At 36.7% G+C, this 16,191-nt stretch overlaps 1 protein-coding gene across 3 annotated transcripts in view; it reads left to right on the top strand.

The window, feature by feature from the left end:
* LOC115625219 (nuclear protein localization protein 4 homolog) overlaps positions 1 to 14,653 on the top strand; it is a 36,332-nt gene extending 21,679 nt beyond the window's left edge. For all 3 annotated transcript variants that reach the window (XM_030520201.1, XM_030520202.1, XM_030520199.1), the window contains exons 8-9: positions 13,791 to 14,206; positions 14,271 to 14,653. In XM_030520201.1, the coding sequence (XP_030376061.1) occupies positions 13,791 to 14,206; positions 14,271 to 14,427 (573 nt within the window). In that variant the 3' untranslated portion in view covers positions 14,428 to 14,653. The remainder of the gene's footprint in view (positions 1 to 13,790; positions 14,207 to 14,270) is intronic.
* Positions 14,654 to 16,191: the final 1,538 nt, after the last annotated feature.

Below are 16,191 nucleotides of genomic sequence, written 5' to 3'. Positions count from 1 at the left end.
GCTGCTGCTTTGGGCGCATATAACTCAGTGACGGAAGTTTACCTGGGTACAGGGTATTACACTGTCGGGCTTGCTCGACTGTAGCGTTCTCTCTTGTTTTCTCTAATTTTTTTATTTTCTACTAGCAGGTATTGCCCGTCTTAACCCGGGTCAATATAATGTTTCCAATTGTATTTATTTTGTGTGTGCATAACCTACCCATATGTTTTCACCTTATAAGTTACCAGTTGTAAGGCATTTAAGGTATTTAAATGAACATTTTCTGTTCTTGACAAAAAATTGTTCAGTAGTCCGTGACATTTTTGTTCTTGACAAACTATTTCGTTAAACGAACATGACCACTATAACTAATATTTTTTAAAGCTCGTTTTCCCCCCTTTGGAGCTAGAAATTTCCAAAAGCCTTTCTTAGTGTGCTCCTACACTATGATGGATACTATGAAAGGATACTTGAGTCCAAATTTAAATTCACATTTGAGTCTTTTCGTGTCATATTGAGTCAATACGGCCACGCACAAACTCGGAATATGAAACACGGCACTCGTGTCAATGCCGTGCAGCGATGAGCCACGATCAAAAACCACGGGCACCGATACCATCAAAATTTGAATGCAATAAGAAGAATATTTAAATAATGAAATCTAATTATTTATTGAGATCAATACGAAAAAATCATATACATACATACATCTGCCCGCAATGCGAAGTAGAATATGCGTAGCTCCGTTATTCGGTTTCTGCTTTACTATCGCTTACGCAGTCGTTGTCTAGCGACGGTAACTGTAACATTTTGGCGTTTTGCCTTTGCAATTAACATTAAATGGTCAAAACGAAAGAAGAAGAGCGAGCTAATGACTTGCAGTTGTTGTTGTTTTTAGAGCATTATTTTTTTTTTACAATCAAACAACTGTGTTCGATTGCCCAATGTATACATTAATACGAATGTACATACATGCTATATTCATACACAGGCATACATACATATGTACATATGTTTCTCTTTACTTTTTCAACCGTACGTAGAGAACCGCACACATAGACACGAACTGTTGCTTGTTGTGTGTGAGTGTGTGTATGTGATGTCCCCAACTATTTGATATTTGTTGTTGCTGCATAAAGTTATTAATGAAAACACTAATGCCAAATGCACTAAACAAAGAAAAAATTACTTTTAAAAATGTTATATTATATAATTTTCAAGTAATTAACATTTCTTGCTCTGTCAGTGCAAGACGAATGTACATACATACATATGTAGATACATATGTACATACATAGATGTGCACATCTGTATGGACATTCACACATTAGTGTCTCACATTTTGCTTTGGCTATTTCAATCGTTTGCATGCAACTAAACGAACAGCTGTTTGTATGTGTGTGTATGTATACTTAGTTGTCCCCAACTGTTTGATATTTTGTATTGTTTGTTCTGCCTGCTTTTGTAAAATGCATATTTTGAAAATCCTTGAATGCAAAGTTGTAGATTTAGTTACGTAGATTACATTACCCAAATTTTAAATCGATCGGACTAAATTTATAACACAAACTTTTCATTTGAAATATTGAATAAATATTAAAACCCCAATAATTCAAGCTCCAACACAAATTTCGAAAATCCGACTATGCAGTTTTGTTTGTATTCTTTAATTGATTTTAGAATCTAAGTTTTAAGTCGATCGGTTGAAAAATGCGGATTTTTCAAACAAACTTTGGAGCTACTTTCCCCCCTTTGGAGCTCGAATTTTCCAAAATCCCTTCTTAGTGCTCATCTACACCATGATAGGATACTTGAGCCCAAATTTCAGCATCCTAGCTTTTACCGTGTGGGCTGTGGGCTGTTGACGCGGTTTGCTTTTGTGCCCCAACATTTTTTTACAGGAAAACTCCCATATTTTAGGCCCCAAAAAAATATAAAAATACCAAGTATACAGTTTTTCTTGGAATTGTTCTGAGTATACAAACTAAGTTTGAAGTTAATCAGATGAAAACTGTAGATTTTTCATACAAACGTTGGAGCCTGTTTTCCCCCCTTTGGAGCTCAAGTTTTCCAAAGTGTTTTCTTAGTGGGCATCTAGACTATGAAAGGATACTTAAGCCCAAATTTCAGCTTCCTAGCCTTTACCGTTTGGGCTGTTGCTTAGATCACCAATCAGTCAGTCAGTCAGTCAGTCAGTCAGGACAAACTGTTTTATATATATAGATGAATGTTTATAGGCGGATAACATTCAACAAACATTGTTTTTTTCATAGCGTACGTTTAGGCTCTAACAAAAACGGACCATAATGTTTTCTTGCTGTTTAAAGTCCTGTGAGTTTGGCCATAAGCTTGGTTCAATGGACCCTACAGTGCAGTGCTGGTTGTGCGACCAACGGTCACGCGAAATGTGCCGGGTTCGTTGGCCGGGTAACTGACTACTGAGGCAAAAACAACGGCTTAATCTGGTTTTGTGAAAAATGTCGTAGTATTGCTACCGAAATGCGTCAGTTTATGAAGCAGACGCAAAAAAGCATAAAAGAACTTCATGCCGAGTTTCAAGTTTTCCACGAAAAATTTGTAGCGCTGGAAACGACGTTTCTTGGCTACTGCCCGAGTCTCCTAAAAGGAAGAAACGAAACTTGACTATATCCCAGCCTAACATACTTACAATCCCGGATAACAACACAAATTGTGCTTCACCTTCTACATCGGCTTTCCCTAATCCTATCGTTGAAGCATTTGCTACACCTGTCGCGGTGTCACTTGGTGAGAGCGCTTCATCTTCGCGTTCACTTGCTGCCCCTATGAATAGTGAAATGCTTGTTCCGGGTGTTTCTTTAGCCATATCAATTGCTAATGCTACTACCGACGTGATTGCTGCTGCTATTGCGGATATGTTACTGCTGCCTGTTCTGCTGTACCCACCATCGCTGCTGCTCCAAGACGCCCGACTTCTACTTCTTCTTCTGCCCAGCATGATCCTGGCACCGACATTTCGTCTTTCAAAATTTCTGTTCCTGAGAATTTATTTAATAAAATCGTTGACCCTACTTTCTGGCCAAAACATGTAGTTGCTCACGAATTTACCCGTAAACGCATTAATGCAAATAATAATTCTTCTTCTATAGCACCGTCTTCACCAAAAAACTAAATCATTCCTCTTCCCTGATATTTCATTATCAAAATGTACGGGGACTGCTTACTAAACATCAAAGGCTTTATTTAAACAGTACATCATTCGTTGTTAATGTTATTATATTAACTGAAACGTGGCTTAAACCCAAAATATTAAACTCTGAAATATTTATTCAAAAATATTCTATTTTCAGACTTGACCGTATACACCGCAAAGGTGGTGGTGTTCTTATCGCTGTAGATTCTCTATTGTCGTCTGAATTTGTGTCTTTTGAAAATCCGTTTTTAATCGAGTTTATATGTGTAAAGCTTATATTTGCGCGTTTTTCTATATTTGTCACTTGTTCTTATATCCCACTTGCATCCGATAATGAAACTTACCTTCTTCACTGTTCTGCAATACCTGATGTTTCGTGGTCAGTATTAGAAAATTCAAATTTAACTTAACTTCTTCTTCTGCCTGTCAATTTTTAGATGGTATGCTTGATATACCTCTTTTTCAAGTTAATTCTGTGTTAAACTCGTCAATGAAACTTCTAGTCCTTGTTTTCTTAAATGATGTGTCAAATATGGTTATAAATAGAACACTGCCTTTGTCCCTGTCCGAAGATCTTCACCATCCAACGTTAGAGCTAGTGATTGATACTGAAATGTGCACCACCTTGCCTCAAAACCAAAATACGCGGGTACGTTGCTTTAAAAAAGCGAATTTTATTAAAATGAATTGTATTTTAGCGCAGCTTGATTGGTCTCATTTATATGTGTGTAACGATTTGGACTTAGCCATTAATATATTTTATGGAGCTCTTACCTCCGCGCTTGTGTTCCTATTTGTACTCTACGGCCATCGCGTCGTGTGCCTTGGTTCACTAAAGAGCTTTCCAAATTAAAAAATGTTAAGTCCAGGTTATATAAGCGTTTTTTAAAATCTGGGACCAACTCAGATTTTTACAAATTTAGTGTAGCCCGTTCTCAGTTTCTAATATTAAACAATCAATGTTAGGCCGAGTACTTGACACGATGCAGACTTAACTTTTCTCAAGACCCAAAGCAATTTTATAGTTTTGTTAACTCAAAAAGAAATGCAAATGGGTTTCCTTCAATGTTGTTTTTTAAAGGACTTACTGCTAACACAGATGCTGGTATCGCTGACCTTTTTTCAACTTTTTATACCCTGTACCCAAAGGGTGCAAGGGTATATTAGTTTTATGCGAGTGCACAGGGAACACACAGGAGGAGGCTTGGTAGACCCCACAAAGTATTTATATTCTTGATCAGCATGACAAGCCGAGTCGATATAGTCCGTCTGTCTGTCTGTATGAACGCTAGGATCTCCGAAAGTATAAGAGCTAGAATAACCAAACTTGGTATACAGATTCTCCTGAGCCCGAGAAAGGACGAGTTTGTTCATTTCTTCTGACCCAGCCCCCCACTCCCCCCCCCCCCCCCCCCTATTAACGATTTTATATAACTCCCGTAATTCTTGGAATTTTGAACACTTGGGGTGGTACAATGTATTTAAGAGTTGAGCCTGCTCGACTTTAGCATTACTTTCTTGTTTCCAAGATACATACACAACAAATTGTTTCTCCTCTTCCAATAATAACTTTTACGGCAATATTCATGAAGCTAACTGCATATTCATGCCTGTTGTCGATGAACCTTCCATCTTGTCCGCGTTTCAAAATCTTAAGCAAAGTTTTGCACCCGGTCCAGATGGTATACCTAGCTGCGTCCTGAAATTCTGTGCTGATACCCTTAGCAAACCACTTTATAGACTATTCTCCTTATCACTTGACAGATGCCGATTCCCCGATATCTGAAAAAGTTCTTACATCTTCCCTCTCTATAAAAAAGGACCTAAATCTGACATTGAAAATTACAGAGGGATTTCTAAACTCTCTGCTATCCCCAAACTTCTTGAAAAAGTGATGACCTCTCAGTTACAGTACCATTGCAGGTCCATAATTTTCCCTTTTCAACAAATCTTGAATTCTCATCGTTCGTTTTGAATGGGTTTATAGCTAAGAGCCAGACGGATGTTGTATACACTGACTTCAGCAAAGCTTTTGATTCTGTCAATCACCGATGCAAGCCTCATTTCATTTCATATTATTTAAATAACTCTCCTGTAGAACGAATTTTCACTGTTAACGACCTAGGTGTACTGTTTAATGCTAAACTTTGTTTTAATGATCACATCTCCACCATTGTTAATAAAGCAAAGGGAACTCTAGGCTTTATTAAACGTTGGGCAAAGGAATTTGATGACCCCTGCACAACACTAATTTTGTATACGGCTTTTGTGCGGCCTACCTTAGAATATTGTTGTAACGTCTGGTGCCCGCAATATGAAATACATAAAAATCGCATTGAATCGGTTCAAAAGCAATTTCTTTTGTTTGCCTTACGTGGTCTTGGATGGAGTAGAACTGACCCTCTACCATCATATTTTCACAGGCTACAATTGTTAGGTCTTCCATCACTTGCTAACCGCCGGATTTTATTAGGTGTTGTTTTTTTATACATAAATTAATTACCGGCGACATCGAGTCTTCGGTGCTTCTTAGTCAAATTAACTTTACGGTACCACGAAGACCTTCAAGATTTTTTGTTCCCATAAGCCTAAATCGCTGTACAAGCAACTATGCTTTGCATAGTCCGTTTCGGGTTCTGTGTAGCAACTACAATAATATGAGTCATCTCTTTGGCCATGAGTTCGATTAAATCTTGCTTACTTAATTTCCTGATCCGGTCTGAATCTCTTTAAATCGTTTGTAATTCTATTTAATTTAAATTTTTTTTATTGTTTTTTTTTTTCAATATTTGAATGTATATCTAGTTTGTTATTTATTTTCTTTATGTTTAACATTGACAGTTACTTGTCAATTAAATAAATAAATAAATACCGCCTGCATGAAAAATTTAAATATATGTACATATCAGCGTTGCCGAACGCTCCAATTTTGGCGGGTCGTCCCGATTTACAAATCACAATTAAATGTCCAGCGTCGGACTTTTCGGGGATAACTCGACCGTGCGTACAACATGCTGAGAAAGCACACAGTTAAGTCAGGACTGGCAGTCCGCCCGGTGCGTAACGATGATATGTACATATGTATATATGTACGTATAACCATACATAGTACCTATTGTACTATATTTGCTATTTGGAAAATGAACTCTTTAAAAAACTTTAGAGAGTGTCGAAAGAAGAACATCATATAGTAAATAAACTTATAATTATAAGCACATTTTACTTAGCCCAGCAAAGACGGGCAAGACCTGCTAGTAAATAAATAAAGAAAGTTATAGCCATATGTATAATCTCTGCCCAAGCTCTGCTAGCAGCTATTGTTGTTGCTGCTGCTTTGGCTCAACTCTGTGCTGCACACACACTCACGCACAGATACGTATAGACATACTAGACATAGACACAATGCCGATGCAGTTGCAGTCATATGCTGTATAAATTGATTAAGTTGCATTTAACAATGCAGGGTTTTCACATTCAGTAGACACTTGCAATAAAACGAGAAAAGGCAGAAGCCCCTTCTCCATGCACTGGACACTGGTTGGAATTGACAAAATTTTGGCATAAAATAAATTTTTGTTTTTGATTTTTGAAAAAAAGTTTGAACAGCGTAATAGAGCATTAAATAATGTATCCAAGTCGCATAATTAATAATTTTTCCTCTAGCCCTGGAAATTTACAACAGCCCTCAAACTGAGATACTTTTAAAGTCAAAGCATTCCTGGTTCAACTTTGTGCTGCATACATACACGCATTTAAATACCCAGAGACACGATTCCGTTGTAAATTTATTTTATTGAAATTGTACATAAACAGTTATGTATGTATTCATGTGTTGAATATTTTATATTTCATGTCATTAATTAAATTCATAAATTAAATTTTTTCTTTTATTTAATTTTCTTTTTTGTGGAAAGTACAGGGTATTTTACTGTCAGGCTTGCTACAGCGTTCTATCTTGTTCTTCTTTTAACATGATTGCCGAAGTCGATGGTTATTTTGAGTATTGATTGAAAACGCCACAGTCGAGCAATCCCGACAATCCCTGTACCCAGAGAAACTTCTCGCCACTGCTAGAAGTAGTTATACAAGTATGACCGAATTGGATGGAATTTAAAACCAAAGTAGGTAATTGTGTATTAATTATGTATGTAATGTTTGGTTTATGTAGCTTTCAAAATGTGGACAGTATTGACGGAATTCTGTAGCGAGGAGAGGCGGAGCAGTATCGAACAAGAGGGAAAGCTGCAGTCGATCAAGCCCGACAGTAAAATAGCCTGTACTCTCCATAAAAAGGAAAATTAAATTAATAAAAACACGAAAGGAATGCTAAAGTCGAGAATGCTCGACTTTTAAATACCCTATACCTCCCACCAAAAAGTAAAAATGAAAAAAAAAATTGGACAGAGTTATGAAAAACACGAATTCCGACCAGTGTGCACTGCTAAGCTACTTAAGCAATATTCATTTACAAGTTATCTAAAATTGCATCTAAGGGAGCCCATGGCTGTCCATATTCTTGCAAATATGATTAATTTGTTCTTGATGGCGTGCATATCAGCAAGCAACAGAATCCGGTTACAGAGTTCTGACCTATGAGTTGCATCCTTCATTCAAAGTAGTGCCCCAAACTTGCTGTGACTTCACGCCTATTAATACAATGAGGGTGTCGACAAATTTTAGCGCACTAAAATCATTGTTCTGTCTATGAATATCCCTTACCGCCTACATGCAACAGAGCTCATGCAGCCAACGACAAGGACAAAGAGAAAGTAAGGAAGTAGCAGCGACAATAGAGGCAACAAGGGCGAGAAGGGCAAAAGCTGCTGCGTCCAACGAGATAATGTTATTAGTCTGAAAATACAAAGAACCTATTGCCGAACCAGCATTTAAAGGATGACGTGGGAAGCTATTGTGTTTTGTGTTCTTGAAAATTTGTTGATATCTCTTTGGCGCAAAACACACAGTTGGGTAAAGAGGCGCTTTATTCATTATCAGTTAAAATGACTTTTTATGGGCATCAGTAAATTTATTTACTTACCAATTGATTGATTTTTTAATTATTATTTGTATTTAAATTTGTAGAAAAAAAAACACCTAACATTCGGAAATCCATTGCTTAAAACCATTACTACAGCAAGCTCATTGCAAATTGTAATATGCGACGATAGCAGAAGAAAAACAAGAAAGGAATGCTAAAGTCAACTCTTAAATACCCTGTACCACCCCACAAAAAAATTTAATTTAATTAATTAATTAATGTAATTAAATTATTTTAATTAATTAACTAAATTAAATATAAACAAGTAAAAAAGCTAAAGTCGGGTGGCCCGACTTTGAAATACTCTGTTCATATGTTTACAATAATTTTAGAAAATAAAAAAAATTAAGAAAATTAAAAAAAAAATTTTGATCGATTTTACCTCTCTCGGTATTCGAACTCGCGTAAAGGGTGTATAATTGCACATTTACATAGCAATTGCGTCTGTGTGGGTGTATGTATGCCTATGCGCATCAATTCGTGTCTGTGTAAATATGTGTGCAGTCAACCAAAGCACCAGCATCAACAACAGTCGCGGGCAGCGCTGCAGCAGCAAATATATTTATGGCTATAACTTCTTGCTAAATCGGTCTATCATAGTGAAACTTGGCATACGGTCACATAATAACTATCTGGGGGTATTTTAGTTCGAAATTCCAAGAATTACTGGAGTTAGAAAAAATCGCAATTTTCATGGGAGAGGGGGGAGGGAGGGAAATTCCAAAATACACATTTTCTGCGTATTCACATAAGGCATCTGGGACTAAAATTTGGTGTTCCTAGTATGCAGTTTTTTTACATTCTTTTATCTATACTATATATCTATATATATAAAACAGTTTGTCCTGACTGACTGACTGATTGGTGATCAACGCACAGCCCAAACGGTAAAGGCTAGGAAGCTGAAATTTGGACTCAAGTATCCTTTCGAAGTCTAGGTCCCCACTAAGAAGGGATTTTGGAAAACTCGAGCTCCAAAGGGGGGAAAACAGGCTCCAACGTTTGTATGAAAAATCTACAGTTTTTCTGATTAACTTTAAACTTAGTTTGTATACTCTCAGAACAATTCCAAGAAAAACTGTATACTTGGTTTTTTGATATTTTTTTTTGGGCCTAAAATATGGGAGTTTTCCTGTAAAAAAAATGTTGGGGCACAAAAGCAAATCGCGTCAACAGCCCACAGCCCACACGGTAAAAGCTAGGATGCTGAAATTTGGGCTCAAGTATCTTATCAGGGTGTAGATGCGCACTAAGAAGGGATTTTGGAGCTCCAAAGAGGGGAAGTGTAGCTCCAAAGTTTGTTTGAAAAATCCGCATTTTTCAACCGACTTAAAACATAGTTTCACTTCAAGCTATGCAAACAGATTGCAGAAGCTGAAGGCACACACGTCACCAAAGAGCCGAGCTGGACACGCTTCTAAATTACACTTCGTGCCCAGCAAAGCTCTCCGATTTGGGTCATTGAGGAATTAGAACAAAGTAAATCAGAAAAATATCTGCGAAATTTTTGGATTTTGGAAAACTCGAGCTCCAAAGGGGGGAAAACAGGCTCCAACGTTTGTATGAAAAATCTACAGTTTTTCTGATTAACTTTAAACTTAGTTTGTATACTCTCAGAACAATTCCAAGAAAAACTGTATACTTGGTTTTTTGATATTTTTTTTTGGGCCTAAAATATGGGAGTTTTCCTGTAAAAAAAATGTTGGGGCACAAAAGCAAATCGCGTCAACAGCCCACAGCCCACACGGTAAAAGCTAGGATGCTGAAATTTGGGCTCAAGTATCTTATCAGGGTGTAGATGCGCACTAAGAAGGGATTTTGGAGCTCCAAAGAGGGGAAGTGTAGCTCCAAAGTTTGTTTGAAAAATCCGCATTTTTCAACCGACTTAAAACATAGTTTCTAAAATCAATTAAAGAATACAAAAAAAACTGCATACTTAAATTTTCGAAATTTGTGTTGGAGCTTGAATTATTGGGGTTTTAATATATATTCAATATTTCAAATGAAAAGTTTGTGTTATAAATTTAGTCCGATCGATTTAAAATTTGGGTAATGTAATCTACTTAACTAAATCTACAACTTTGCATTCAAGGATTTTCAAAATATGCATTTTACAAAAGCAGGCAGAACAAACAATACAAAATATCAAACAGTTGGGGACAACTAAGTATACATACACACACATACAAACAGCTGTTCGTTTAGTTGCATGCAAACGATTGAAATAGCCAAAGCAAAATGTGAGACACTAATGTGTGAATGTCCATACAGATGTGCACATCTATGTATGTACATATGTATCTACATATGTATGTATGTACATTCGTCTTGCACTGACAGAGCAAGAAATGTTAATTAATTGAAAATTATATAATATAACATTTTTAAAAGTCATTTTTTCTTTGTTTAGTGCATTTGGCATTAGTGTTTTCATGCAGCAACAACAAATATCAAATAGTTGGGGACATCACATACACACACACACACAACAAGCAACAGTTCGTGTTTATGTGTGCGGTTCTCTACGTACGGTTGAAAAAGTAAAGAGAAACATATGTACATATGTATGTATGCCTGTGTATGAATATAGCATGTATGTACATTCGTATTAATGTATACATTGGGCAATCGAACACAGTTGTTTGATTGTAAAAAAAAAATAATGCTCTAAAAACAACAACAACTGCAAGTCATTAGCTCGCTCTTCTTCTTTCGTTTTGACCATTTAATGTTAATTGCAAAGGCAAAACGCCAAAAGTTTACAGTTACCGTCGCTAGGCAACGACTGCGTAAGCGATAGTAAAGCAGAAACCGAATAACGAAGCTACGCATATTCTGCTTCGCATTGCGGGCAGATGAATGTATGTATATGATTTGTTCTTATTGAACTCAATAAATAATTAGATTTTATTATTTAAATATTCTGCTTATTGCATTCAAACTTCGATATTTTGATGGTATCGGTGGCTTCAACTATCGAAAGTTTTACTCTAGCAAATTGAGATGAGAATTGTCAGTGCTTTTTGATCGTGGCTCATCGCTGCACGGCATTGACACGAGTGCCGTGTTTCATATTCCGAGTTTGTGCGTGACCGCATTGACTCAAAATGGCACGAAAAGACTCAAATGTGAATTTAAAATTAGTATATACCCTTATAATTATTCCCCTTTTTTGCACATAGTCTAATTTAAAACGTTGCGTTATCTCTATATATAAAACATTTTGTCCTGACTAATTGGTGATCAACGCACAGCCCAAACGGTAAAAGATGAAATTTGGACTCAAGTATCCTTTCATAGTATCCATCATAGTATCCATCATAGTGTAGGAGCACACTAAGAAAGGCTTTTGGAAAATTCTAGCTCTAAAAGGGGGAAAACGAGCTTTAAAAAATATTAGTTATAGTGGTCATGTTCGTTTAACGAAATAGTTTGGCAAGAACAAAAATACTGAACAATTTTTTGTCAAGAACAGAAAAATGTTCATTAAAATACCTTAAATGCCTACCTACTGGTAACTTATAAGGTGAAAACATATGGGTAGGTTATGCACACACAAAATAAATACAATTAGAAAAATTATATTGAGTTATATTGGTTATATTGGTTAAGACGGGCAATACCTGCTAGTAATTTATATATAATGGTTGTTTAAAATTTTATTCAATTCTGTCAATTCTAAGAAAAGTTATTAGCGAACGAATTCCAAAAAATAAAATAAACTCGTCCTTTCTCGGACCTAGGAGAATCTGGATGCCAACTTTGGTTATTCTAGCTTTTATAGTTTCTGAGATCCTCGCGTTCATCCAGACGGACATGTCTAGATCGATTTCTCTCGTCATGCTGATTCAGAATATATATACTATGAAATACTCTGTACATATGTTTACAATAATTATAGAAAATAAAAAAAATTAAGAAAATTAAAAAAAAAATTTTTGATCGATTTTACCTTTCTCGGTATTCGAACTCACGTAAAGGGTGTATAATTGCACATTTACATAGCAATTGCGTCTGTGTGAGTGTATGTATGCCTATTCGCATCTATTCGTGTCTGTGTAAACATGTGTGCAGTCAACCAAAGCACCAGCATCAAAAACAGCCGCGGGCAGGGTATTTCCAAAATTTTAGTTAAAAATTCCAAGAATTACGGGAGTTACGATTTGTGGGGTCGAGGGGGGAGGGAGGGAAATTCCAAAATGCGAATTTTCTGAGCATTCACATAAGGCATCTGGGACTAAAATTTGGTGTTCCTAGGTCTTATAGTCTCCGAGATATATGCGATTATACGAATGGAAAATCGGGAAAACCCCCATAGGGGGGAAATGGGGGGGAAAATCAAAAAAATAAAACAAACTCGTATAGAATACACACATAAGCCATCTTTATGCAAAATTTGGTGCGTGAGGATACTCTGCCAAGGACTCGCTGGAGAAATAAATCAAAAAATACTTACTAAATAGGGGATAATTCGTAGAAATTTCGAAATGTCTTTGGCCGCTACAAACACTATCTTATTTTCCATACTAATATGGCCAAAAGCAAACTTTTGTCATTGTGACGTAGTGAGACGCCTCACGGTCACTTCAAGCTATGCAAACAGATTGCAGAAGCTGAAGGCACACACGTCACCAAAGAGCCGAGCTGGACACGCTTCTAAATTACACTTCGTGCCCAGCAAAGCTCTCCGATTTGGGTCATTGAGGAATTAGAACAAAGTAAATCAGAAAAATATCTGCGAAATGGGAAAATCACTAGAGGTTAAATCAAAAGTCGATATAAATATATATATAGTAATATGTATATAAATGTAGTAATAAATTCAATGATTGTTTTTTTTATACCCTGTACCCAAAGGGTGAAAGTATATATATTTTTGATGAGGATGACAAGACGAGTAGATATAGCCATGTCCGTCTGTCTGTATGAGCGCAAGGATCTCAGTAAGTACAAGAGGTAGGATAACCAAAATTGGTATCAAGGTTCCTATAAGCCCTAGGCAGATCGAGTTTGTTTATTTTGATATTATTCTGATACACCCCCCACCCCCACTCCCCCGCAATTCGTGTTTTTTCTTATAACTTCCGTAATTCTCGGAATTTTGAAATCAATTTTGGTAGGTACAGTTAGTACTAATGTGTCCGTGTGCCAAATTTCATCATGATAGGTCAATTCTGAAGAAAGTTATAGCCATAAGTAAAATCGCTGCTCATGCGCTGCCTGCAGCTCTGTCGGCAGCGCTGCCCGCAGCTGTTGTTGTTGTTGCTGGTTGGTTGGTTCAACTTTGTGCTGCATACATACACGCATATAAACACGCATAGGTACGTGATGTAAATGTATGCTGTTAAAACCGAACATAAACATGTATTCTAATTTAATTTCATTAATTGATGAATTCATTCATTTTTTTTAATAATTTCATTTAAAAAAAAAACTTTTTTTTGTTTTAATTTTTTCTATTTTGTGGAGAGTACAGGGTATTTTACTGTCGGGCTTGCTCGACTGTAGCGTTCTCTCTTGTTTATTGTTGGTTTTGTGAATTGTCGATTTTATTTACAATTTTATTGTTATTTAATATTTTTATATAATTAATTTTGTCAGGAAAAGGATCAATACGGAAACGAAGTGCAGCGCCTGGCACGTCCGCTGCCCGTAGAATATCTGCTGGTCGATGTGCCCGCCTCCACCCCCCTGCAGCCGCAGTACACATTTACAGAGTACGACAAACGTCAACCATTCCCCGTCGAGAATCGCTACATCGACGGCCATCTGCAGGACTTCAATGCGCTGAGCAATTACCTCTCAGCCTGGAGGGAGGAGGAGTTCCTTGAGTCAATATCCGATTTCCATTTGTTGGTTTACCTGTACAAGATGGACATGTTGCCATTGCGCCAGCACATGGCGCCACTCTTGGAGGCGGTGCGCAACAAAAATCCAAACAAGGCGGCCGATTTCAAAGGCGAAGAAGTCTGGAAGCTGCTCGAGTCGCTAATACAGGCCAGTTCCAGTGGCAGCGGGTGAGTCTCTGAGCAATCAACCTATCAAAATATAAACATATCTATAAACGAATTTTATCCGCAGTGGCACCACCAGCTACCCCAGTGGTACAGCGGCCACCGGTGGCGGCGCAGGCGCCGATGCGATGGACTTGGATGCCAACACTTGGACCTGCAACCATTGCACGTTTATCAATCGGGGCGAACTTACTTCCTGTGAGATATGCTCACTGCCCAGATAAGATGGTCTCATAGTGTCGGAGGGAAATACCCATTCAAAATTTATGGTGTAGAAGAAACTAAAGATTCAATCGAACTAGTAACAGATGGAAGTATGCCCGACCTTTTAAAGAACGTCGTGCGTTCTATAAATAAGTAAAACTATATAAGAATTTTATAAAATATAAAAAAAATAAAATTGTAATTTATTTTTAATAAATTAAAATTGTTGAGTATATAAAGGAACAACCAAAAAAGGCTATCTCTATACATCAACGACAAAATAAATTATTTTCTCCGTACGAGCCCTAAGCTCAATAATTGGTACTTTCAATGACGTACAGTGATGGAAAAAATATTAAAACGACATTCCACTTTTCACTAAAAACTTAATTCCATAATTTCTGGACAAGTTATAAGGGTTTATTCTACTACTTACGATAATTGGTTATAGGAAGTTCATTGTGGTTTCGTTTTGGCACGTATTTCGTGTGCACTGATTTGGTAGGTGACCACGTTTTTGGGTTGAAAAAAAAAAACGAAACGCCCTTTTTGGAAAAATAGTGCATTGTAAGGCGCTAATTAAACGTATTTAGGTAATATTTTAACATTATAAGTAAAGGGTAAAAAAAAACAAAATAACAATTCTTGTACAATTTTCCTGTTAATATGTTAAGAATAGGTCGGGGATATCATTTCACAGCTACGAAAATAAAAGCAAATCAATGGCTGTAATTGTAATATTATTGCATTGATCAAAAAATAAAGTGTTTTTTTCGGTTCATTTTGGATTAAAAAGGAAGAAACAGGGGTAGAAAACTAGCCAAGTCTAAACAAGAGAGAGCGCTACAGTCGAGCAAGCCCGACACTGTAATACCCTGTACCCAGGTAAACTTCCGTAACTGAGTTATATGCGCCCATAGCTGAAGCAAAAAGAGGAAGAAGAAGAGCGAACTTGTTGCTGCAGTTTGTGGGGGTTGTACTGGCGAGAATTTGTTTCGCTAATAACTTTTCTTAGAATTGACCGAATTGAATAAAATGTAGAACAACAGTAGACAGTTATATATAAATTATGTGTGAAAAGTTTGGTTTAGGTAGCATTTGAAATGTGGACGCTATTGACAAAATTCTGTAGCGGGGGAAAGGGGGGGGGGGGGGGGGGGGAATTAAAAAAAAAAAAAAAAACTCGCCCTTTCTCGGACCTAGGAGAATCTGGATGCCAAATTTGGTTATTCTAGCTTTTATAGTTTCTGAAATCCTCGCGTTCATCCAGACGGACGGACATGTCTAGATCGATTTCTCTCGTCATGCTGATTCAGAATATATATACTTTATGGGGTCGGAGATGCTTCCTTCTGCATGTTACATACTTTGCACAAACCTATTATGCCCTTTTTACCCTACGGGTACAGGGTATAAAAACTGCTGATTTGAAAGCAAATTCTGCAAGATAAGTTTCCATGACTTATAAAAACAAGAGAGAACGCCACAGTCGAGCAAGCCCGACAGTACTCTCCACAAAAAAAGGAAAATTAAAAAAAAATCAAATTATTAAACAAGTAAAAAAGCTAAAGTCGGGTGTCCCGACTTTGAAATACTCTGTACATATGTTTGCAATAATTATAGAAAATAAAACAAGAAAGGAATGCTAAAGTCGAGCAGGCTCAACTCTTAAATACCCTGTACCACCCCACAAAAAAGTAATTAAATTAATTAATTAATTTAATTTAATTAATTAACTAAATTAATTTAATTAATTAACTAAATATTAAAATAAAAAAATATAA

Source organism: Scaptodrosophila lebanonensis, unplaced genomic scaffold, assembly GCF_003285725.1.
Source record: "Scaptodrosophila lebanonensis strain 11010-0011.00,11010-0021.00 unplaced genomic scaffold, SlebRS2 tig00000072-arrow-pilon, whole genome shotgun sequence".
NCBI classification, from domain to species: Eukaryota; Metazoa; Arthropoda; class Insecta; order Diptera; family Drosophilidae; genus Scaptodrosophila; species Scaptodrosophila lebanonensis.
The sequence above is the reverse complement of the archived record's forward strand: the minus strand, read 5'-3'. Positions and strand labels throughout refer to the sequence as shown.